The 25367-nt window shown below is 40.6% G+C and overlaps 1 protein-coding gene across 1 annotated transcript; it reads left to right on the top strand.

Annotated features, from left to right (window-relative positions):
- Window positions 1-1353: 1353 nt before the first annotated feature.
- Window positions 1354-25331, top strand: fkbp16 (FKBP prolyl isomerase 16; the record flags this gene model as incomplete). Its single annotated transcript, XM_079163674.1, has 8 exons — window positions 1354-1792; window positions 2043-2212; window positions 3546-3634; window positions 21656-21873; window positions 23208-23389; window positions 23629-23706; window positions 24996-25133; window positions 25214-25331. 8 exons carry the CDS (start codon window positions 1354-1356, stop codon window positions 25298-25300), a joined length of 1401 nt encoding a protein of 466 aa, XP_079019800.1. The 3' UTR covers window positions 25301-25331.
- Between the last annotated feature and the right edge of the window lie 36 nt (window positions 25332-25367).

The raw sequence follows: 25367 nt of genomic DNA, 5'->3' as shown, positions 1-25367 counted from the left end.
GCATTTTAATGGTTTAGACTAGTATGCATTAAACTTATAATATTTGTCTCTTAAATGTAGGAGAGAAGAAGTCAAAAACAGTTTAATGAAAGTACCCACGTATGGTAAAAGTATCTCAACATTGTATTAAAGCACAGTACTTGTGTAAGAATTTCACTTGCGGTTTGTGTCAGAGATATTTTAAAAACAATATGTAATTTGGATTAATTTAATCCCTGATGGACAACATGCTTTGGCTGTGGATTAGAGAGTAGCATCCCAGTCAGTAAAACAGTGTTTATTGACAATATGGCTGGGGCATGTTTTCTGTCTACATTAGTCTACTGCTCCTGCAGTGACATGACAGACAAATACTTGATATAATGTGTGATATTTTGTTATTTTTGTCATTTCCTTTAGTAAAACCTGCAGTGGTGCTCCAATGTATCAACTGGGTAACATTTTCTGTTATTCATTTGCTGAAAATGACACATTCATAATGTCTACTGATGCCTTAATAACAGTCTAGTGACATTTAAATCAATGTCTCAATCCTGTTATCCCCTGTGAACAAGTGGATGTTTGACAATAGATGTTTGTACATCTGAGTCGTTTCAAGAAGAAGAATTGTGAATATACCCAAATTAACTTTACACAACATGAGGTGTTTATCCTCACGCAGTTTTACACCTTTAAAAAACGTGTGTTTAATCTGTAATCTAGTGTCAGTTTTACAGCCTGCAGTTTATTAGTGTGGTGGCACTTCCTGAAAAGAGAAAATAAAAATCTCCCAACATTACTCAAAGCATATTATGGTATAGTTTATATCTCCTGAGATCTTATTGGTGGACTGCATTCATGGAAACTGCGTTGTGGGGCACGACGGTGAAGTCATTAAGAAGCTTACAGACGTTCTGGCAGATTAGGTTTTTCTCTTCTAATCCTGCAGATTACCAATGCACAAGCCTGCCGGCTGGGAGTGCTTTGTTGCGTTGCACAGTTTCTTTATATTGATCATTTTTGGTTGCTGCCACATCACTGGACTATGTAGGCTAAGACGGACACAAGCAGGAGTGAGACGAGGTCAAGGTGCAACAGAACTACAGAAACTACGAAGCTACGACACAAAGCTTTTTTACTAAAACTGTAGATGAAGGCAGGATTTAGGGATGCCTTCTGAGTTGGATTGAATGAAATACAACATGGATTTTTACCTCATGGAGATATTCTATTTGTTTTGACATAGTGAAGGTGGCAGAAGTTGGCTTACAACAGAACTACTAACCTGCACCTAAGTGGAACGTTGGCTCGAACAAGGAGGATCATCTCTTTTGGAGGCTAATGCAGGTGGTGTCCATCGCTCTCTGCAGTGAAATGGAGACAGAGCCATGTTGTGGAGAGCATGAAGACCCTGCAGTGGAGCGTACAGTGCCTGAGGTAAGAGAGGCCGTATCCGAGCATGCTGATGGGGACAGTCACACTGAGCTGCCCTCTGGGCCTGCAGAGGAAGGCAAGGAGCTGAGAGGGAAAGAGCAGGCTGAAACAGAGAGCTGTGCAGATGAGAGTAAAAGCGACGAGGTAAAAACCCCCTCTGATCCTGAGCAAAGTGGAGACACAGAATGCAAGGAGCGGAGGAAACTGAAAAAAATAAACAGCTGGAAGATGGTGAGATTTCAAGACCCGTCAACAGAGGATGATGTGTTGGAGAGAGACAGCTCAGCAGAGAGTCTCTTTCCAGAATATGTGATGGCCGAGTGGACTTCCTCCACCTTTGAGGAGCTGTTTGTGGCAGACGATTGGCAGGAAATCACAGGTGAGGATGCATCATTGAATCACTTTAGACTTGGTTTTGGTAATGTTTCCTAGTAAGGAGTGCTTCTTATTTAGTTAAATCGTACCTTTATATTTGATTTTGGATTAAAACCACAAAAGAAGTAAAGTGACGAAAAAGTGACTGAACTCAAGCTTGGCGTGTTTGCGGCTGTTCCTGAGCATGTGTTACCACCAACATGCAGATTAACCCTGCTTCCTCCTGCATGACCTTCTCTTCTTTCCTCACGCAGAGGACCGGCTGTTGAGAAAGAAGGTGGTGGAGTCCGGGGCCCCGCACACCCTGAGCCCCACCTGGGGCCAAGCGGTTACTGTAAAGATGCAATGTGTCCTGGAGGACCGCACTGTGGTGGAGAAGGACGGCAAGCTTGTCTTTGTTATTGGAGAGGGAGATGTAAACCAGGTAAACTCCTCAGTTTTCTGTGACAGCGTAGTTTATCGTGTTTACATCACACTTCAATGGTAACCAATAGAGACAGTGAAAATAGGCAAATAAGAGTCTGTAGACTAATCTCTATAAACACATTCTGCATTCATATGCATGCAACGGGACAAGATTTTGGTATCTAAAGCATTGTGGTTTCCGTTTGTAGACAAAGTAGTATGAACTAATCAGGTTTGAGCAGGCTTTGGTTGAATGCAGGTTAACAGTGTGTGTGGAAAGCAAAAGACGCAGAATGCAATCTTGGAACTCATTGGCTATCGTCTAATGGTTATTTAGATTATTATTGGTCTATAATTAGCTTGTAAACTGGCTACTTGTGAAACAATCCGGTCGTACAGGTGGTCTCTCAACTCCAACTGTAGTCACTCATCTCAAGTTGCTAATCGGAATGTAAACAACGAGCAGTGCACGGCAAAGGAAGTCTTGGCCCGGGTATCGGCTGGCTACCACAGAACCCCAGAAATATAGCCCCTTGCCCCAAGAGGCTTATCGTCATCAAACCGATAGCCGATGGGTTTCTGCAGACATGCTGGCAGCTCTGTGACGTTGTACTTTCGTAAGAAGTGGATGTAAAATCCAATTCCCTATTGGTTTGTGGACTGTTGTTCTGAAGCATACCCTGTTTTATCATCTGTTTTATTCTTTATAGGACCATCATTTACTAAATGGACATCATGTTGTATTGGAGAAGATTGAAACAAAAAAAGACAATCAAGTTGGAAGTAGGGTCATTTTCTCATAGACTTCTATACAATCTGACTTATGTTTTGCAACCAGAGGAGTCGCCCCCTGACGGTGCTTTAAGCCAAATGCTAACGTCAGCATGCTAGCATTGCAATAGCATTGCAATAGCATTGCAATAGCAATAGCAATAGCAATGCTAGCATGCTGACGCTAGCAGGTGTATTGTTTACCTTGTTCACCATCTTAACAACAGAAAGTGCAGCTGAGGCTGTTAGGAATGTCGTTAGTTTTGTCAACCTCATGATGGAGCTAGCTGAGAAGTCAGAATCATTATGATTAATCCTCTGGGAACCACAAATATATACACCAAATTTTATGACGGTCCAATAGTTGTTGAGGTATTTCAGTCTTAAACGACTGACCTACATGGTCATCCTAAGAGCTAGCAGGGCTAAAGAGCTGGTCCACATGCTTGACAAATCTGATGTTTAGTCAATAAAGGACATTGAAATGCACAAGTCAAAGTTATGCTTAAATGTATTTAGTGTAATTATGTAAAAAGCTCTGTCAGCCCTCTAAGTAACATTTTGTGTTTTGACACCTGTAGGCCCTGGAGGAGTGTGTCATGTCCATGCAAAAGGGTGAGATCACATTACTCCTGGCTGATTCACTGTATGCCTATGGACTGCTGGGAAGGTAAGGACTTTCCAGTTATTGTTGTTTAATGGTGAACTATTGAATTAAGGAGCATGTTGAAGCAGAAACAAGACTTGGTTAGATATAATTTGTATTCAAGTTGGCTTCTTGTACCTGTTGCTGTGGGGGCAGCCTGGTTATCCAGGGGTAGCAGGGTTAATGAACCATAAACAGGAGCAGATGGCTTCCTCCAAACACCATTCACAGGCAGCCTATCAATGGCGTGCTTGTAACCTCACAACCTATGGGAGGACACCACTTATATTACAGCCAATGGCTCAGGTTTATGACCTTTACACCATTAAAGAGCCAGTATAAACACAGAGGAGATTGGTGTGTCACTGAAGAAAACCCATTGTTTATAGTTTAATGTTTGCTTTAGATAACCTGAACACGTGAGAAGGAGACTTTAATGTACAACATTGATTTGATGAGATTGTGTGACATATCCATAAAAATATTAGTTTTTTGAGGTGTGATTGGAGGAAAAACGAAAAAGCAAATGTGTTAAATGTGATTTAATTGGTTCACTGGTTTATTATGTTGTAGCAAATTACTTTCTGTAGTTATCGCTGTTAAAATACTTTTTAAACACACAGTAATATTCTGTATGTTAAGCTCTTTCATAAACAGCAGAATTGTGGCCATTCATTTAATTCTGAAAGTGATTACATCGACTCCATGCCAGTGTTTATGTAAGCCCAGACCTATCAGAGTAAATTAAACATTATTAGATAGTTCCAATTTACAGCCATGTGTGCTCTGTTAGTGGACAGCACAAAATGTTGCAAATATAGAACGCCAGGGGAAATGATAATAATAAAGTATCTGCTTGCAGTTTGGAGGATATTTGCTGAGCAGTTATATAAAAACGTCCATTCAGCTGCATGTAGGACATGCTGTACCATTATCAGAGTAGCTGTACAGAGGAGCAATGCATAAAAACAAACATGCACCCAGATTTATCATGGGGCCGTAAAAGCCTTAAAAGGGTGCAGGATTCAGAGCTAAATTCATCCATTTTTACAGGCTGAAAATAAAACACAGTCCATTTGAACATTGTTGACAACATAATGTGCAAATGTGCTGAACATTGTGTTGTGAAAGTATTGTTTTCCAGTGTGTGTGCTATACTGTTTCAGTCTCCTCTGTGTGCCGTGTGTGAGGTCCTGTTTGTATTCAGGAGCTCTGTGAAGGGGATGATGGGGCATGGGGTGTGCGAGGTGAGAGCGAGGAGTCTCCTAGGTGTTGTTTAGACTCTCGCCCTCTGTTGTGTGTTAAAGAAGGAGGCAGAGAAAAAGAAGGAGGCAACAGCAGGTTAGTTAATGATTGTTTTGATGTAGCTGATTAGGGTTGTGTGCTGTCGAGTCAGAAGGTAGACAATCAGAGCTTCATGCCAACTCCTTAAACATGATTTGCTTACAGAGGTTACTGGTTGCTCAGAATGTCATTTTGTCCGGTCACTGAAGCTAAATGCATTTGTTAATACTTTGGTATGGCGAGTGGGAATATCAAGAATACACGTAATAATATAACATGTTACAAACTCAACTAAACTCCAAGATAAAAGCAGGTCATCCGATGATGGAAAACCTTTGGGAAATACATTTATTTTCTTTCTTGCTGATAGTTAGATGAAAAAAATCGATATCACGTTCATGTCTGTATGCTAGCTTAGCTTAGCATAATGAGTGGAAACAGGAAGAAAAGCCTACAAGAACATCAACTAATTAACATGCTGTATGCTGTATGTTTGTTTAGTCCGGACAAAAGGATATAAAATGTGTATGTTTTGTTGCAATTATATGCAAACCTATCTCTTTCTGAGCAGTTGCCAGATAATCAGCAGAGACTCCAAGAAGTCTCTGGTCACGGCAAAAAGTTAGTCCGGCACATAACTCCACGTAAAACAGTGTTTACACTTTGATTTTTGTAAAGATTTAACAGAGGTGACTATAGCAGTATTTGTTACCTTTGGACAGAGTTAGTCTTCCTCTTTCTCCCTGTCTACAGTCCTTTGTGTTAAGCTAAGTTGACAGGCTGCTCGTTGTAGCTTCATTTACCATACAGACATGAGACGGGTATCGGTGTTTTCATCTAACTAATAGACAGAACGAGAATAAGTATTTTTAATATGTCACAGAGCTTCTAACTTCTCAATCATGGCATGTTGCCAGACCTGCTTGTTGAAGTTAATATAAAACATATTTAATAAAACAATTATTTGAGCAAATAAGCTGACACAAACTATCTCAAGCATAAACAGACATCATGTTTCTGGGTAGATTTGACAGTCACAGCGTGTCTGTGCTGTAAAATTAGAGACAATGAGGGAAAATCTCATTAGCCTCTGTGTTTTCTGGCAGAGGCATTGATTGAACTCTGTCAGTCGCCTGTTGCAAACAGTGCTGCTAAGAGCACTTCACAGTTATTTATCAGAACAGTGTGCAAAGCGTGTCAGACAGTATGATTAAATACAGCACAGTGGAGTGGTCTGTAGCTTGGTGTGGGTGATGGGCTGAGCTGCAACTCCTTAAAATGTGAATACAAAGACAATAAAACCCCCAGAAAAGTCTGGAGCTTTTGCCTGATTGATTACAACGGACAGGCTGGTCGGGACTCTATCGACAGAAATAATCTCTGACGTGTTTCCTGTGACATTAAAGCATTCGAAAGGGGAGAGGTGACAAAAGACATCACACTCGCCTTTTCGAGGAACCGCAGCATACGTCAAAGGTATTCCCTAACCGAGGCATACACAAACTGCCTCCCCTTAACAGGCAAGTCATTATCAGAGCGCAGTGGTGGCTAACATCTGTTGATCTCTGGACAGGCCCAACTTTAACACTCTTAAACCCTCCAGGTAGTCTGCCTCATCAGCTCTGCACCACCCCAAAGTCAACATTTAGTGTCAATGGCAGATGCTTTATTTTCTGAATAATTTGTTTCTAGCCGTATGTAAAACACCACACAACACATTTAAAGACTTGGTGTGCTGTAAAGTTAGTTTGGCTGGCTGTCAACAAACATAAACAGAGGCTTAAGTCCCGCCGCTGGCAGCGAAGGTGTTGGTGTTACTTTAAATCTTGACACGAATGAGGACTACTTCAGTGGCACATGTTGAACTGGAGTTAATTAGACCACTGGGATGTGTCGTAGTTAAATTAATAGTTTAATCCAAGTCCAGATGTACAGTGTCAGCCAGTTAATCGTTCTACTGTTGCATTAACATGTCACGATGGGATTGTGTGATATGTATGATTAAACCTGAAGTTTAGCCAAGGCTACATTTGGTGTAAATCAACCACAAATGATGTATTGGTAAATCGAAACTCACACAAACGCAGTAAAAGGTAAAGCAGAGTTAAAAAAAAATGAATCTGTCACAATACAATAAGACATAATGGGAATTGGGCAATTTGCCCAACAGTCTGTTGGTAGCATCTACAGAAAGAACTTTGCGGGACCCAAAGTTGAATCCTGGTGTATCCCACATGGAATAAAACAGATAATAAAATACTTGTAGTGACCAGGTCCACAGGAAGAGCTCCAAGCTTTCAAAGCAAATTCTACATACGGACTAAACGGTAGAATTACAATTTCCGTATCCGTCACGTGATGACAAAAAGACTTTTCCCGATAGACTTACATTGGGAAAGGATGGTGTGAACCAACAGTTCCACATATGTGTTCGCCTCCGACCCTATCTGCCACCCCGTTTGGATGTATTTTCTATTTTATTTTGCTAACAAAAGTTATTTACACGGACAAGGGCCATATTTAGTATTACAAATATTAGTTAGCTACGGTGTTCAGAAATGTAAGTTGCAATATCTTGTGTGTCACTGAGACAGAGAAAGGTGGGTTGTGAAAAATGGTCCAATATTTACTTTAGTGACTATGGGGTATAAGAATTGTTCGTAATCTGTGCTCATTTTTATTTCACCCTTTGGAGTTAATAGACTCAGGATCTGTCAGCCCTAAAGGGGCGTGGTAGTGGCGAAACCAACGCGACATAGATACAGGAAACTGACTCTCAGGACACTGTCTCCTTTCTGAATTGTCTGAGTGAACCACAACATGCAAGTATAGATAATCACATACTAAACAACATTTATTAGAAAAGTAGAGACGCTTTGGAAACACACCAGATGGCTATCATTGTCAGTTTCTGAACAAACAAGCCCTGCTGGGGGAGGAGAGAGAGGAATCTCCCTCTCTTTGACCCCAGGCGAGGTGGGCCTGATGGCTGTTAGAGTCTTGATTACACCAGGCTTACTGATCTGGCAGAACAGTGGCAGGTTGGAGCAAGTTGGGTGAAGCTGTAGTTCATGGGAAAGCACTGTTAAATCAATGATTGATGGTTATTACATAATATTCATAATCTGTTAGTAGGCAGTACAGTTGAAATAGTGTCTGATGTTTAAAATAGTGTAGGTGTAAATACATCAAGGTGTGTGCTTGGTTTTGTGTGCTTTGGTTTGATTTATTGACAATAAGAATACAATCCTGGACGTGTTTTCATTCATCAAGACTGAGACAGGTTGTCTGACATTAATAGTACAAAATAGCATCCAAAAAACTAGAACATTGAAACATAAGTAAAACATTTGAACTATTTCTTCAGGAATCAGGCAATTTGAAAAGCATCCTAGACACCCAAACAAGATGTCAGCATGCTAACGATGACAGATGTTCAGCATGTATGATGTTCACCATGTTCACCATCTTAGGCTAACATTTGCTACTTACCACTAAACACAAAGAAAGGTGATGCTGATGGGAATGCCCATCCAGGTATTTTGATGACACTAGAGGAAACATTAGAGGATCACCAAAAGTTATTATGATTCATCCTGAGGGGACCATGAATGTGTGCACCAAATGTCACGGCGATGTATCCAATACTCACATATATATTTAGATATTTCACTTAAAAACCACAAATGTCAATCTAATTTTTTGTGATAGAGGAAAAGCCAAGGGATCAATACAATACTCAATAGGATTAATCCTCTGGGGAACATGAATGGATTTACATACCTATTGGCAATCTATCCAACAGTTCTTGAGATACATTACTTTGGACCAAAGAGATGGAAAAACTCAAAAATGTACTCATGATCAAACAATCAATAATGTTGTTTCGGGAAGCACACAGTGCACAAAATATTTGTACAATTGTATGACTATTACAAATTTACAAGGAATGTCGACAGGGAAACATGTGGATCAGGTCACAATTAATTTGACCTGTGGAACATCCAGCCTGTATCAAAACTAGTAGTTAAATAAAACATATTACATTATAATTTGTGTGCTAGAGAAACATATTCTCGAGAATTTGCTCAAGGGGAATCTTTGTTGACACTCTTGAAGAAGTTGGCAAGAGTGGAAGTCTCTCTCCTCGGAGGCACACCCATATCCAGCGGGGAATGCAGTTGCAAAAGGCAACAGTGACATTTGTCAGGGCAGAAAGGCATGCAGGCCGAAAGACTCACAAAGCAAAGAGGCAACGTGAGAAAGAGTTAAGCCAGAAATGGGATCAATGGGATCAAGTCAGATGATGAGTAAGGATACTTATAGGCGTAGCTGCCATTGTCAAATGTGATTGATGTCACAGTGGTTTACTTGACAGAAGTTTGGGCGTTTTGTGATTATCGTGTATTCTTCCTCTTCTTATAAACCATTCTCTCCTCTTATCACCCAACGTAACATGATACAGCAAAGAACTGGCAGTTCTGCTTTTCATTACACGGAGCACCCGCCAGCAGACAGGTACAGTGACTCACTCGCCACAGAGTTGCACTGGTGTCTGTCACCTTGTGCACACGAGCCCTCGTCCGCTGTGTCCAGATACGTAAGCATGTTGTCTGCACATCAAATCTGTGAGGTGGAGTTCCTCTCCGTGCTGGTGGTAGTGTGACTCACTCTGCATCGCCACCTGGGTCAAATGAATAATGCAACCTTTGAAAACTGTGGAAAACATAATGATAAATCATTCTTCTCCACATTGCTGTTTCCTCTCAGGATTCAAGCAACAACTTGTTGCATGGTCCTGGGACCTAAACAAGTTTGACTGTAGCTTTTGGCCTCAGTGTGTCTCTTTCACGATGCAGCAGGCTGACGAGAAACCACACCCAGACCTCACGCTTCAGGAGCAGGCCAGCAAGCAGCGACAGCTGTAGCACGCTCCAGATAAAATCAGGCTTAGGCTCTCCTGGCTCTCCTGTTTGCCAAAAACACTCCCACATTAGTTTGAAGCTTCATGTGTTGACCTAAAGCTTAAAAGAAATGTATGAATTAAATCTGATCTGAATTCTCTGTTTTAAATTCTGAAAACTATATGGTGGGTTGTTTTAGCACCGCAGCATTACTTTGCCACTCAGACCAGTGTTTGAACTGTACATGTCCCTCATCTAATCTCCCTGGATGTTTACCTTTTTCCCCTGCTGCTAGCAGGCTTATCTCTCTCATCGACACAGCCTTGGTCGTATTATAGCACTGCCCTCAGCTACATCTACTTCTGCTTTCTCTGGTATTTAGTGGGACAGTAAATCTCCTCAACTGAAATGTGCTTTTATTGAATTTAAGGTAGATAGTGTATTTATAGAGTAGATAACACTTTACTGGTGGTGTCAAGTTGATTTTGCATTACATAACCACCACACTGGTTGGAACTCTGTATGTGAGGTTGTTTATATTTACATTTACATTCGTTTATTTTCGTCCCCATTTTGTCCCTCTTTGGATACCCAAATGACCTTTTGCATTGCAGTCATTGTCCTTTAGACATACGATGTGTGATTTTAATCAAATTAAAACCTTCAATGTTGTCAATATACCGCAGTTAAACGTAAACACACCGCTGCATAAGGCAACAGATGAGGGCTAACAGGTCACTCAGCATAATGAAAACTGCTTCCCATTGTGATTGACATGGCAACAAAAACAACAAAGAATTTGGCCAAACCACCACTGAACATTTTTATTTCAGCAATTACAAGTTCATAGTGGTAGATGAAAAGTCTATTAGTCTTATCTTGTGTCATATTGCTGTATCTTTTAAAATTTGTTCTTTTAAATCCTTGGAGACGAGACAAACCTGTCTATAGCTGTAGAGGCTCGGCCCCCTCAGTCCCTCCCGTACACAGACACTGTTAGCGGCCATGTTCTCCATTTTCTCACCTGCCAGAGATGAGCTTCATCATAAGACTCTCGCTACAACTTATGCAGATCCTTTATTTTAGTTGTAAACAAACAAAGTTACATTTACATTCAGTAAGTGTGTTGTTCAGGCCAAGTGTTGAATGCGTTTCCTTCCTCATAAAACAGTTGCAGAAGCGATTTTTGAAGTAACTTCTTTTACATCTATTACCAGCTAGCCCTCTTCCGCTTCGCCATACCTCTTTGTTTCTTTACGTGTTACTGACACCAACTGTTGGTCAGCATAATAGCGCTAAATCGTACGTGACTGACTTGAATATATAATTAATCTATAATGTCTAAATTAGAATATAAAAGTGCTCCATGAAAAAAAAAAACTTGATTATTTGAAAACCTTTACCGTATAATCAGTGCTTTTTGGATCCGAAACCCAACACCTTGATACCTTTCAGAAGTTTTTTGTACTGACATTTACTGTTCTCAGAGAATTACTCCTACAGACTTTGGTGATCCCAGAGTAGCACCACCATGAAGTTGACATATTTAGATTTTAGTGAAATATTTTCTTGAGCTTAAAAACATTTGGTACGCACACATTTTTTGTCCCCTTCAGGGTGATTTGCTAACTTTGTTCTTGCCCCATCATCAAGCTCGATATTTTGGTTTATCACCAAATACTAAAACTAATGACCTTTCTGTCAGCATCAGCTTTGTGTTTACGACTACTTAGTTTGTAAGTAATTTGTACAATTATTGCGTCACACCCCTCTGTACGTCAACAGCTATAGACACTTTTGCCGACAACATGTTGTACGAGTTAGTTTGTTTCACGCATAGACCGGCTCTGACTCTCCTGTTTTATTTATGTACCTATGGCTTTGTATTCATAGCTGCTTTCAATCCCCCTCGTCATTGCTGAAAAACAGAAGCTGTGTCTGGCAATCTTTGACTTCCAGGACCACCCAGTCCCACTCGTCATTTGTGGCTCTAAGAAGTCACTTCTTATTATGATTTTATCATTTTAGATACACATTTCAAACTACAAAAGAATGCAATGTCTGTAAGAAGCTCAGGCAGACTGTCTGGGCAACTCGTGAACCCACTTTATATATTTTTTCCAGTGGAATTCGAGCAGATGGGATAGTGGTGGGGGAAGACAGTGACACACTGTGAACACATATGCAGTTTTAAAAAGTCTGTATCGATGCTAAATGTATCATGTAATGTGGCAGATGTAGTGACAACTGTGTACCTGAGGAAATAAGCGTATGTGTCTGTACAGCAGTGTGGTGCTGCTGCTGGGGAGTGCTGTCTGCGAGCCAGAGGAAGGAGATCTGTAGTTGAGTAACAAGTGGCTCTGGTGTGTGTGTGTGTGTGTGTGTGTGTGTGTGTGTGTGTGTGTGTGTTCGGGTGATAAAGAGGTACCGTCAGTGGGGACGTGGCGTGTGAGTCATCACACAGAGACGTCACTACTTCGTCATCAGTCGTCTGCAGCAGTCTAGCAGACACACACACACACACACACACACACACACACACACACACACACACACACACACGCACACACACACACATACAGCTTTCAAAATATTCTTCTCAAAGTTAATGAGTGTCAGACTCCTACTGACGTCCTCACTGCAAAATTAAAATCAGATGTGCAGTGATTAAGCTGAAGTGATTTACCAAGTAAATTCTATTCTAAATGAAACAACCTCAGTTGTTTGATGGCACTGAGGGGATTAGTTGCACTGTGGTTATGTTTCATATTCCATATGATGAAGGACAATACAATCTCATGTAAGACTACATTATCTGTGCAAGAAAACAAATCAGTTTACATATAAAATAAGAGCAAAAACAGACTGACATTTCTTGTAAATGGGCTGCTTGTGTTTGCTTTCAAAGCACTCAATAATGAGAGTGACCTATGTCATTACCACTGGCTCTGGTCAAGCCCGTTCTTAAGAAATGTGGCTCTGCGAGAGGATTGATGCTCCAGGTCTCACTGCTGTGCTCAGCCATCAGAGAGAAAGACTAAAGGATTGTGCTAATGGCCCTGCTACATTTGCTTTACTCGGCCAGCAGACTCCGGCTGCTCCTCCGTGACAACCTGACTAATAAGTCATGAGTTCAGTGGGCTGCTATTGATTCGCAGGCTGCACAAGGAGGTAGAGCCGGCTGCTGCTGAAAGGAAGCTGGATCTTTATTGGTTAGATAACAAACGCACACCGAGGCAGTCCTATTTCTCATTGACAGCGATATGACAGGAGGGTGACTGAATGGTAATGGTGATGTTTTTGTTTGATGTACACAATGTCAGAAAGTCAACATGTGCACATAATGTATGTGCTTGTAAATTACTCATCAGATGTCCAACATTAAAGACGTGAAGGCCAGGTGTATCTGTACAGGTGCAAATGCTGCTTTAAAGTTACATCTTATTAAATCATCAGTCAGGGAGCGTGATAGCAGCTGTCCGTTTGTTGTGTGCTCAATTTGCAAAACAATATTCGAGACACGGTGACATTTTCTCGGAGGGAGTTATCTGGTTTCGGCACATGCATGTGTGACAGCTCGGACTTAGAAGGGAAATTAATTTCTGATCAATATCTCTGTATGACATTTATTCCCCTATACCTGAATGTCATAAACAAAGCAATGAGCAGCTTGTGATCACAAACGTTAACGTTCACAACTCTGTAACCTCTGAAGGAGGCAAACAGAAACCCTTTAGAATGATAATGAATGCATATTTTATGCCAAAATATTTTGTTTTCATGGAAAGAAAGACATTTTTGATCTGAGAGCAAATTAAATTGCTCATCTAAACACAAGGCACAAAATACCCCTGCAACATTCAGGGTTTCATATGTCCACTGAAGTAGACAGACATTTTGTGTGGAGTATAACCGTAATGGAAGAGGAGGACTTTCATCTTTCAAAAGAGCAGGATTTTTGGCTCCTCGCTCAGAATTTGTAGGAACTTAGAAAGCTTTGAAGTTCACAAGTGAAACCTAAAACTGGCAGCGATTCGGTTTATGTAATCAGTAGACATAACGTCTGTGCAAAGAAAGATCCGAGCTGTCATTGCCGTTCACTACAGCTTCACATTCACCTCGCTGAGAATCGACTGAAACTAAACCTCACTCCCCGTGGCTGCATGAGAAATGGCCACTTGACCGCACCGTGCACACCTCAGAGGCGTCTGCTTGTTCGTATTGATTGATTTGGGATTTAGAGTCAATCCCGGGATAAGATATCTTCCGCAGATAACAGTGAGGCTGATATTCCAGAAGATGACCTCAGGTGATGTATTTCTGTGTAAGACAGATTGCTCTCATCCACCATAATGCACACCAAAAGCTTTGAACCTTTGTTTTTTGAGGAATTATTCATCTTGATTCTGCCACAGATCAGAGCCCAAACCTGTGAGAGGTTTCAGATCATTGCATAAGGTGGAAACTGAAACTTGGCCCGCTCACCTGTGAGTCAGAAAAAAAGCTTTTGTTTTGTTTAAACACTTTTAACTTCCCTCGTTCCTTCACCCACGCACTTATTCACCGCAGAAAGGTGGAGCTCAGTTGATATCAGTCTGATTAAATTGGTAAATTTGCTCTTAGATTTTAATTTGATTCAAGACATGAAACATTTATAGAAACAAGCTTGATATGATGGATAAACATTTGTATCGTTCATCACGCGATAAAAGAGATGAAGTAAACAAATGATTGGTAAAGAAAGTCGAACATTTCATAAAAACTGGAGACTCAGATATTTGGTGGAGACCAAACTTGACCTAAATTCTGAGCTGTACAACCAGATACATGCAAGCACACATTTCTTGTGGATGAACAGAGTGCCTCTACTGTTTGCCTCGCAAACATCATGAACAAACATAATTTGCTGCTGTGGTAACTTTCCAGAGTTCTTGTCTCACAGTATTATAAACTGCTGTGTAATGTTTTGGTGCCTGATGATGTTATTGGTCCTTCAACTGGACATCCTGAATCATATTGCTTCATCCACCAACACAGCACCGTGTGTTGTTTTAACACGGGGCTGCTGTTGTTCTGAATGCCCGAGGACACTATGCACTGTATGTAATTGTAAGCGTAACAACTTGATAAGTCACTGAACCGAAAGTGGAACTTATCTCTCTTCAGAGCCACAAAACAGTATAAGTTTCACTTTAACTTCATGTCAGAAGATATTTTAAATATAGCGTACATTTACACTGATATTGATTTTTGCTGCCGCCTCGTCCACAGCAGTATTTTGTTCCCATTCTGGTACTCCTGTCTGTTTCTCCAAACCCCATGTATTGTAGATAAAACACTGACTATGGCTAAGTACCACATACAACTCCCCTCCAAAACACATGAACTGTCCCTTTAAAGGTGTTCTCAAATGTTTTCTGTACTCACACCTTCATGTTTCAAATAGACTCATTTACACAAGACACTGGTACTGGCTTTTACCCTGCCTACTGCAGATAACTATTGTACGTTTATTACTTAAAGCTTGTTAAATAAAGCCGTGTGACCAACGAGTCTCTCTGAAATGGACTGGAAACTGCACATCACTGCTATTTAAACAGCCACTATATACCCTGCAGGTAGTCCAGGGCTGAGATTGGATTCATTTTAACAGGCTAAGGAAACCTGCTGTAGATTATATGGGGACTTTTGAGGAGCTCAGCAGCCAGGATGTAGGCAGTAGCTGCCCTTGATCCCTGCGAGCACAGTTTCATTGGCTCATTGCCGGAGGAGGAAATAAAAACAAAAAGGAGAGGAAAGCACAAGCTGCAGGCAGCAGCTGAAAGGTCTCACACTGTTAGTTTCAAGATCTTCCACTCTACGAGGCTGTTTTGCTGCAAATTAACTAGAAGCGAGGAAAAACAGCTGTGACGTCACACCAATGCCTGGATTAAAGCTAAGCTCCTTTGCCCGACTGTATTGGTCCCGTGTGTCCATCCAAGAGTCAAAACAGACACTGAACATCAGCAGCGGCAGCAGACCTGTTTTCACTGCTGTAAAAAGAAATAAACAACCTCATAAATCCTCTTGGATTTAGTATTATCATACAAGCTGCACACCACATTTATGCAGCGTATTAGTGCACTATCTGAGGTTGTAACCATAGAAACCAGTTTGAGGTGCATCACTGGCCTTTCCATCATTGGAAACGGAGAGCGTGACGTCAAAGTGACCACAGTTTTCCCTCTGTGGGAGTTTTTCCTTTTATTCAGAGCGGCGAGGGGCATGCTTGACAGATAACAGGGTGAGTCATCGGCAGCATCATACACCTTGATGAGGAAGTTTGCTAAGCCACAACACATGTATCAAATTCATCTATAATGGATGCATATCTTCCCATGACACGGGACGGAAAAGCTTCTCGTCCTTATCACCACAATCCAATACGAACACAAGAAGAGGGAAACGTTTCCCTTTTAATGGGATCTGTTCAGTCAGTCATAATACGAGAAAAAAAAAACCCCACGTCACACAAACGTCAGATAATAAAAGCACGGTGGGCCTCGTAAATGTAGATTAGACGTTTGTTTAAGTTCTGTAGTTTGTTATTGAATGTTGTGGAAGTAGGTCACAGTGAAATTTGAAAGAAAATACCTCTGACGAAATTAGTTTTGAGGGTGTGTATAAAATATTGTTGTATTGTTATATTATATTGTTTATGTCTGGTTTCAGACCTCGCTCACATTTTTCCAGCAGTATAAATAGCTCTGGGGTTGTGCTCATTGACGACGGCTTCTCACAATTGAAGAAACAACAAAGCCAATCGCAGGTTTGTAGGCAGGATTAAAAAATGGTGACATTATCTTCCTCTGCCATAGCCAGATAAATAGAGACTAAAACTTTCCACAAAAATGGTTGGGAATCGAGAAAAAATTACAATAATTACTCACAACTCACTGAGATATACAGTATTTGATCATTCTAAATGCAATATTATTGCAGGGGTATTATGGGCTTGTAAGCACTTTCTAATTAATTAAACGCATTTTTAGGTCTCGGGAAGGGCAGTGTATGTTGGTCTGTTTAGCATTTTCGTCAACGTTGCAACATCTCAACAAGTGTTTGAATAATCTTTGTGAAATTCTGTGGACATTATTGGTCCCCAGAGGATGAATCCTAATGACTTTGGGGATCCAAAGTCATGTTGTAGCATCAGCAGGTTGACAGTTTTGGTTCAAACGGAAATATCTCAACAACTATTGGATGGTACACATATTCATGTCACCCTCAGGATGAGTTGAAATAATTACTGAGAAAAACAGAAAAAGAAATACATACTTTTTCTGAAAATTGTAAACAATAATACAGTAGTGAAATTGTGCAAATATGCTGAAATAAATATTGAAATTATATCTTATTTGTTATTTCTCTCTTTCTCTCTCTATATATATAGATATATTAAATAATTTTAAATCATATTAAATCATACACGTGATAAATTCTTCTAAAATGAATGACACACTCATCAGCTTTAGTGTTCTTTGTGCTGCCAATTAGCAAAGGTTAGCATGCTAACAAGCTTGCCATTTGATGAAAAGAACTACAGATGTGGCAACGTTGCTGGTAGCTACATCTCAATAAAATATGTAGAAAATATTAACACTGATATGATGATTCAAATTTGAAATGTAAAACATTTTGTTTTAACTGAACTAATAACCAACCACTCCAAATATGTAACAACGCAGCAAAACCGCTAATTGTCTACCAAGCTAGCAGTTATCATCTGCGTGAATTTTGCCGTGTCACAGCAGGAAGGTCCCATCAGAAACGGCTTCATTCCATTTAGGTCGCACAGGGTCCTGATATTGTGCATCCTGGCTCACTAGCTTTGCTTAAGGGACACTTGTTTCACCTAAATCTAATTAGACAGTGGTGAAGCTTGTATCGTAAAAAACATGAAAACAAATCTTGATATAAAATCAATAAATTCATGTTTAAGAAAGATCTTGTTCGTGTGTTAAGTGAATGAGCCTCTTTAAGAGCAGCAGAGAGAGGCTAGTATAGGAGGCCGGTTCTGCAGCTCAGTGTTAGGAAAACATGGAACCGGGCTTAAGTTGCAGGTTCAGGTTTCATTGGGATCTTGTGGAGGTATCTCACCCTGCTGACCAGCCTCTGCTTCCTGTTTGCACTAATAAGGCCCTGGGGGCTCATTGGCTGAGCTCAGCGCAGCAGCACACTGGTGTGGTGCTAATCACCAATGACCCACATGACACCGTAAACCTCATAGATCTGTCAGCGCACTGCATTCTCAGATTAGTTTCGACAGCTTGCCAGTCATGCCCATTTTGTTTAATGCTTGTGAAGGACGCTCAACTCCCAGTGACTCGCATTATTTCAGACATAAATCCTCACTCTGTGTTCCGTATACTGTGGTGGTATTCTGCTTATACTGTGTGTGCATTAGCTACTGAGCTTAATGGCATAATGCTTCAAAGCTCACCTGTTGAATCCTGCATGTGAAAAATTGTCAGGCAGTGTGTGTGTGTGTATGTGTGTGTCTTGTGTTTCCTTTGTAGGATAACACATCATCTGGGATTCATGAAGTTTTGATGTGGCACATTTGGTTTGAGCAGCTAGCACCGAAGCAGCTGCGCCTGCATCGATTAATAAGAAATGACTCATCACTTCTCATTTAATGTATCCGGATCTGTGTGAGTCATGAGCAGTGAAGTGGGTGTTTCCTCTGTACAAAAAAAAATAAATCAATATTTAATGATGATCATGAGTAAGGGGTTTTGCTGCTGAGTTACTATTTACAAACCAAGCACTGCCACGGTTTCAGATTATGGGACTTTCTTTCCGTGAACTGACATACTAGAGAGCCAGGTTTCTCATTCCATTGCTTCTGCTCTGGGTAAGACATCAAGCTCAGAATAAACTTGTTTCAAAGCACAAACATTTAGTGTGCATTATTCAGTAACTTAAAGTTTTAGAGATGAATTAATCTGCAGCCAGGCACTATCAGTAGGCAGGACGCTGTGTGTGTGATTGTTATACGCCACTCTCCGTTGCGTAACACGCAGCCCTCAGAATATTGTGTAATATTTTCAGATAAGGAAAGAGAGAAGCATGCAAGGACAACACATAGCGACAGTATGTCCATGTGCTGTACAAGCTGTGCAGTGGATCATTTGGTGATGGTGTCACATTCTTAGTACGCCAGCAAAACCGCACGACATTAGCACATAAGAAGGATCTGTTTCTAATCACCAGATGTGCAGCATGAGGCCCGTTTTAGAAAGACTAACATTACCTGGTGCGACCCAAGCCATGTGCTGTATGTTCTTTATAAATGAGTCAACTGTCTTCTTCTCTGCTGCTCTTGAAAGCCTGTTACACAACTCTTCTCTGATCCTTAGTAAACATGCTGTGGTATGCAAAAACAAGTCGACAGGACTAAACGCTACTGTCAAAAATAGTTCTGACCGGCTTCTAAAAGACCTGAATCTACTTATTGATGGCCCTAAATGCTAGCGTCTCTGAACGCTACTTCCTCCGGTCCTGAGCGCAGGGATCCGGCTCAGGTTTCTGAGGCCTCGGCTCAGCTGCTGGTTTCACACTCCTGTGACAGTGAACAAGGTCTCCAGAGAGGAGAGGTGAAAGGGGAATCTGATCCCACAGTCTCCCAGTAACTGGGGATACAACTAATTCTGTTAGACAGACATAAATTGTTTCATTGACACAACCAGTATGAATAATTCATGACCTTTCACAACTCCCTGTGCTATCCCACTCAAACAGTGGAGCCTGCAGGAAGCTGAACTTCCTTTTGCATGATTTTTATAGAGTTCATTAAACTGACAGGATCTACTTTGAAGTTAGATTTACCTTTTTATCGTTAAGATTGTTAGGTTTTATTACAGTGAAAAAGCTGTATTCTTTTAATTGTTTTTGTCTTTGTTACAATCTATAATGTAGGCCTCTTCAAAATCAGCTTTTAAAAAATATGCTCAAGCTGTCGTTGCATTCATTCTCTCTCTCTCTCTCTCTGTCTCTAACACACACACCTCCACACACACACACACACACACACACACACACACACACACACACACACACACACACACACACACACACACACACACACACACACACACACACACACACACACACACACACCTTTGGAACCAGAGCCTCCACAGAGTAACTGATAATGGACCATTGTGTGCCATGTGGTCACAGGAGCCAGATGATTGAAAACCAAATTAACTTTCCTTCTGAGTGACTCTCGAGTAAGATGAAGCCGTATCTGCCTCACAGGTTCGTGCCGATTTCAAATTCTTGTCTGCTTTAAATGAGCCGGAGACACTCAGAAGTCTTTTAAAGGTGTTTATTTTCAGGTGTGAGTGAGCTGTTGGATACGGTGAAATGTAGTGGAAACATAGAGCAACTAAAAGAACACAAATGTACTTACAGTTTGTACAAATATTTTGTATTTATGCTCATGTGTTTGTCGAAATACATTCGAAACATTCAAAAAGAGGCCGTGACAAAAGACAAGAGTCATCCCTGGATCTCTTAGTTTTGTATATAACCACAGCAGATGCATCTATATAGCCACCAGTGGTGGCTGGTCAATAGAGGGCGCTAGGGTGCCGCTCCCCCCTTGAGCCACAAAAAATTAAAAAAAATAAAAATTGTCAATATTTGTGTTTTTGAAATATGGAATGTACCCAGTAATATTTGTAAAATATGATATCTGCACAAAATATATGCTTTTTTCACGTCCTCTCTGCCTGTCTGCATGTCTCAGCAGCGCTGGGGCCATCGAGAAATGGCCCACAGGAGGCGGGTCTGTGAAGCAGTTTAGCCAATTGCTGATTAAAGATATAAATGTGTGACATACAATTTAGCCAATCAGCGTCCACAAATACATTCAGCGATGGGCAGAATTCGTTCTGCCTCAAACTGCGCGTTCTCGTCAGGAGTAGTCTCTACAGGCGAGCGCGAGCGCGAGCGCCAGCGCGAACACTGCTCCTCAAAGACCCGTGTCAGAGAACTTTTGCGGAGAAACTGCAGGTGAAAGCTGATCCCAGATCAGCCTGACCTGACCTCACAATCAGAGAAGACTAGCAGGAAAGGGAAGCAGTACACGCGAAGCTTCTCAGCTGTAGGCTACACCAGACAGGTTTGTCTAGCTGGATGCAGTCATGTTAACGCCTTAAAACAACGGGGACAGATCCAGCACGGACAGTGAAGCACCTGTCTGAGAAATGGATAGTTATGAATACATAATTATATATATATATATATATATATATATATATATGTGTGTGTGTGCGTGTGTGCGTGTGTGTGTTTTATATTATAGTGAATATTATTTTATGATATATATTATTATATTATACTGAATTCCTTGTGAGGGTGACACAAATAAGATGTCCTGACGTGTTTGTTTAAGTGTTATTTACTGCTTTTTTTCATGTTGGAATAAATGTTAAATATTTAACTGCAAAGTGGTAATGCGTGTTTGATACCTTAATTATTGTTTGCATTAAATCATTCTGGGATGTTTGCTGAAATTGATTGGATGTGGCACAGCCCTACCTACATTTTCCACCAGCCGCCACTGATAGCCACCATTAAACACAGTACTGTATTATGAACACAATCATCAAATGTCATGCGCAAGTTACAAAGCTTTGAGTTTCTTCTGCAGGATGTTGACCTGCTTGTTTCTGCTTTTCTTGAAGCTGTCAGCAATCCGATTGATTTATTGATTGATTTAAATAATCTTTGATGCTCTTGGCTCTTTTACTCTTTGCCCTGAGTGATATTGATTATGTGTTTGTTTGTTGTCTTTGTTTACGTGCAGGGAGCCTGATATTCCAGCCTGGGCTCCTTTACTCTACCAGCTCCAGCTGCTGGATGTCAGAGAGAAACCGGACCCGTTAACTCTGCCCATCGCAGACTGCATCCGCATTGGCAACCAGAAACGAGAGCGAGGAAACTTTCATTTCCAGAGGGAGGAATACAGCATGGCTGTCAGAGCCTATTCTATGGCTCTGGATGTGTTAACCACACGCAGCAGAGGTAACCTATCGTCAAAACCTGAATTTATTCATAGAAAATATTTCCATACTGTCGTCTGTACCAGGACTGTATTGTAGTAATTTATATGAGAAATAGAACACAGATAAAAATGAACCCACACGCATCCATCAGAAACATAAAAACGCAGGATTTGATAGAGACCTTAAACACAACATTTCTACATGAGCCCATAATGACATAACAGTTTAGTGCTCTCCTGCAGTCTGCCAACACACTAATCACACTGTCACCATGCAGAGTCACATCTATCTGAGCCCGGCGCCACGATAAATGTTTTTGCTTAATTCTTTTGCATAATCAAAGCTAATCAACGTTCATATTATTTCCACCTCCTTAATCTTTCTAATCAATGACGAGGCAAGGAGGGCCTGAGAGGGAAATGTGACTGAACAATGAGGAGAAAAACATGGATTGCTTCATAATGCATCAATGATAGAGGACCAGAGAGTGAACCCACTGTGACACTGAAGAGAGAAATTTATCAGGGCATCGAGATCATGTAATTAGTGGACGAGAAGATCACCAGAAAAATAATAATAACGATAAGGAGGCAGAAATATCAACATCTTAACTCCTTTTGGGTCATTTTGGGCCCATCAGACTTATTTTACAAATATGATTCATGACACGTGGAAATTATAAATCACTCTAATTGATTAACCTGGAGTCATATGCAACTAAACATGCACTCGCATAAACATTAGACTTGATCACACTCAATTTTCTGCGGATCTTCAACAAGAATTTTACAGGTCACTGTCTTAATGGAAGTAAATCAAATGTTAGTAGGGATTAAGTTTAAAATAATTGTAACCACATCTGAATTTCAAATCTATAGGGCATTACAACAACAAAATAAAAAATAGGATATAATAAAAACATAATAAAAAGCATGTGCATCCACACAGATGTGGTCCCAGAGCTGCTGACATTTATCACCCACCATACTCAGCGCCAAGTGTAAAAAATCCTTTGGACTAACAAGGGCTCATTACTGGGGTCACTACTGTATTCAGCTGGACATGCTTGGGTCTAATGATGAAACCATACAGTTTTTACTGCAGGGACAGTGATACAATATCCATTTGAACAAAAAAACAGATCGTTAACTATCCTTATAATGACACCCGATGGGAGTTTCTCTTTAAAAGTTCAACTATTTTCCATATTCTGCAAGACTTCAGAATAAGTCCCTTCCAAGATTAGATAACTAATCTCCGTCAAAGTGTTTCTCGGTCACCAATTAAGAGATTCACGTGAGACGTCCACAGCAGAGCAGGGGTCAGAGGTTGTGTGTCTCTGTCTATGCACAGATGGTGGCGACCGTAGCGTGAAGGCTGAGGAGGAGGAGGTGTGGGACTACCGGGTGAAGTGTTTGAACAACCTGGCCACCGCTCAACTCAAACTGGAGCGGTACAGCGAGGCGCTGCACACCAGCCGGGACGTTCTAACCCTCGAGCCAAACAATGTCAAGTCCCTTTTCAGGGTGGGAAAGGTGAGGGCCCATGCTGTCGTGGTGTTACTGACAGACAACATCACTGCATCTCATTTGATCTTTATCAAGCCATAAATGACAGGGAGAGTTCCTTGAAGAAAGAGGAATTTGTGTCATATGGGATAAGATTTAATTATTTTTTTAATAGCTGCTGTATTATTGCTATCTGTTCCCTGCCTGTTTTGATTTATGGGTCCACCAGCTCTGCTCCCACTGTACAGTTTTATATTCTCTTCCAGCTCCAGTCAGATATGGGGGAATACAAAGAGGCGATGGAGGTGCTAAAAAGGGCCTTGAAACTGGAGCCGACCACCAAGGTGAGATTATGTGGGTGAGCTAGTCAGTCCCCCTCGCCACCTTTCTTCCAACTCTGCCTGTGAATCCCATCCATCCCTAACAGAGGAAAGGTCACTCAAAAAACAGGCTGCCAAGACTTTTAATTTCAATGCTAAATAATCACCGTCAAGCCTGGAGTTGTATTTTTACAATGAAGTGAATAAATTAACTAATGCATGTTATGTTATATGTATATATATATATATATATATATATAAATATAAAAGACAACCATCAACCGATTGTTGCGAATTATAACACAAAAGACAGATGAAAATGTAATTAATTCTAGTTACCGACACATTGAATTCACAATATTTCACAAAAGTTCTCAGAATTTAAATTTAAAAAGATAGTTGTTCACAGGTTAACCTGAAGAAAAGAGAAAACTACTTATGTTGAAGGCCTGTTCTGTCTCCTTTGTGTGGTTTGTCTAATTTGCCAAATCCTCCACAGAGGATCTGGAACACTGCACATCTGGCAGTATACAGATGTGATCACTCTGCTCAGGAGTTGTCCGGCAAAGTTGATAAAGAAAACACAAGCTAAATATTGTCACTCCAAAGCCCTGCGCTCCAAAAGTAGTTAATAAAAGTTAAAAACGAGCCAGAGTCACACTTGCAGCTACAACATAGACTCCACACTTTACTTTAAATAACACTTGTATAGAGTTAACCATAACACAAATGAACATTATTTATGAAGTGTGAGGAGTAAATTTCCATCGGCTGGTTACAACACAGTCTGCCAGATCTGACCTACAGAGCACACTGTCGCAATCACAAATATGTTTGGTCCTATTTAGACAAAACAGAAGTATCTGCTGTTTTAGTAATTACACTCTTGTCTCAATGCTTTGATGATTAAATACTTAAGAGAAAACGGATTTAGCTGCTCTGTTGAACTGCAGTCTGGTAAATTATCACCAAAAAAAGATGAAGTGCAAAGAGTTATGATACGCAATGCATGTCTTTAATTTTAATACATTTTATGACAGTTTTCCTCTAATTATGAATTCAATGAAAGTATTTACAAAATACAATTATACAATTTAGAGTGCATTTAAAAAAATAAAAGCGAAACTGAAAATGATTTGGAGGTTTTCTTTGTAAGGCGTTGTGTTTCAGACCTCTGCTCTCACCTGGTGGACATTTTCAAAACTGCAACTTTACCTTTTGCTCAAGATAAAATGGTCAATGTCTCCTTTACAAGATCTACAGAAAGCAGCTTTTTCATAGCTTGTTAATACGTTTTTTTGTTTTGTTTTTAGGCGATCCACGCCGAGTTATCTAAACTCGTCAAAAGGCAATCAGGAGGCAAAGATACTCAGGAATGGAAAGCTAAGCCAGCGTCGATGCTTGGAGAGAATATCACACCTTTTCTGATTCCTTCAAAGAACAAATCATCTGTAAGAACAGAAATATCTCCGATGCTTTATTCTGAGAGCCAACAGACTGGATTTTGACTGATCATTTTCTTGTGTTTTAGGGAATTTCCTGGAAGTTTATACTCGGAGCTCTGGTTGTAGCCTTGAGCAGCTTAGTGATGTCAATGATCCTGACTGCAAGAAACTGAAGTCCTCCTCCTCCTGATCAACATGAAGTGCAGAGTTTAATCTCAAGTCCTCTTTAATTCATTTATA

The sequence above is a fragment of the Pholis gunnellus genome (assembly GCF_910591455.1).
Source record: "Pholis gunnellus genome assembly, chromosome: 7".
NCBI lineage: Eukaryota > Metazoa > Chordata > Actinopteri > Perciformes > Pholidae > Pholis > Pholis gunnellus.
Note: the sequence above shows the minus strand (reverse complement) of the source record. Positions and strands in the feature narration are given on the sequence as shown.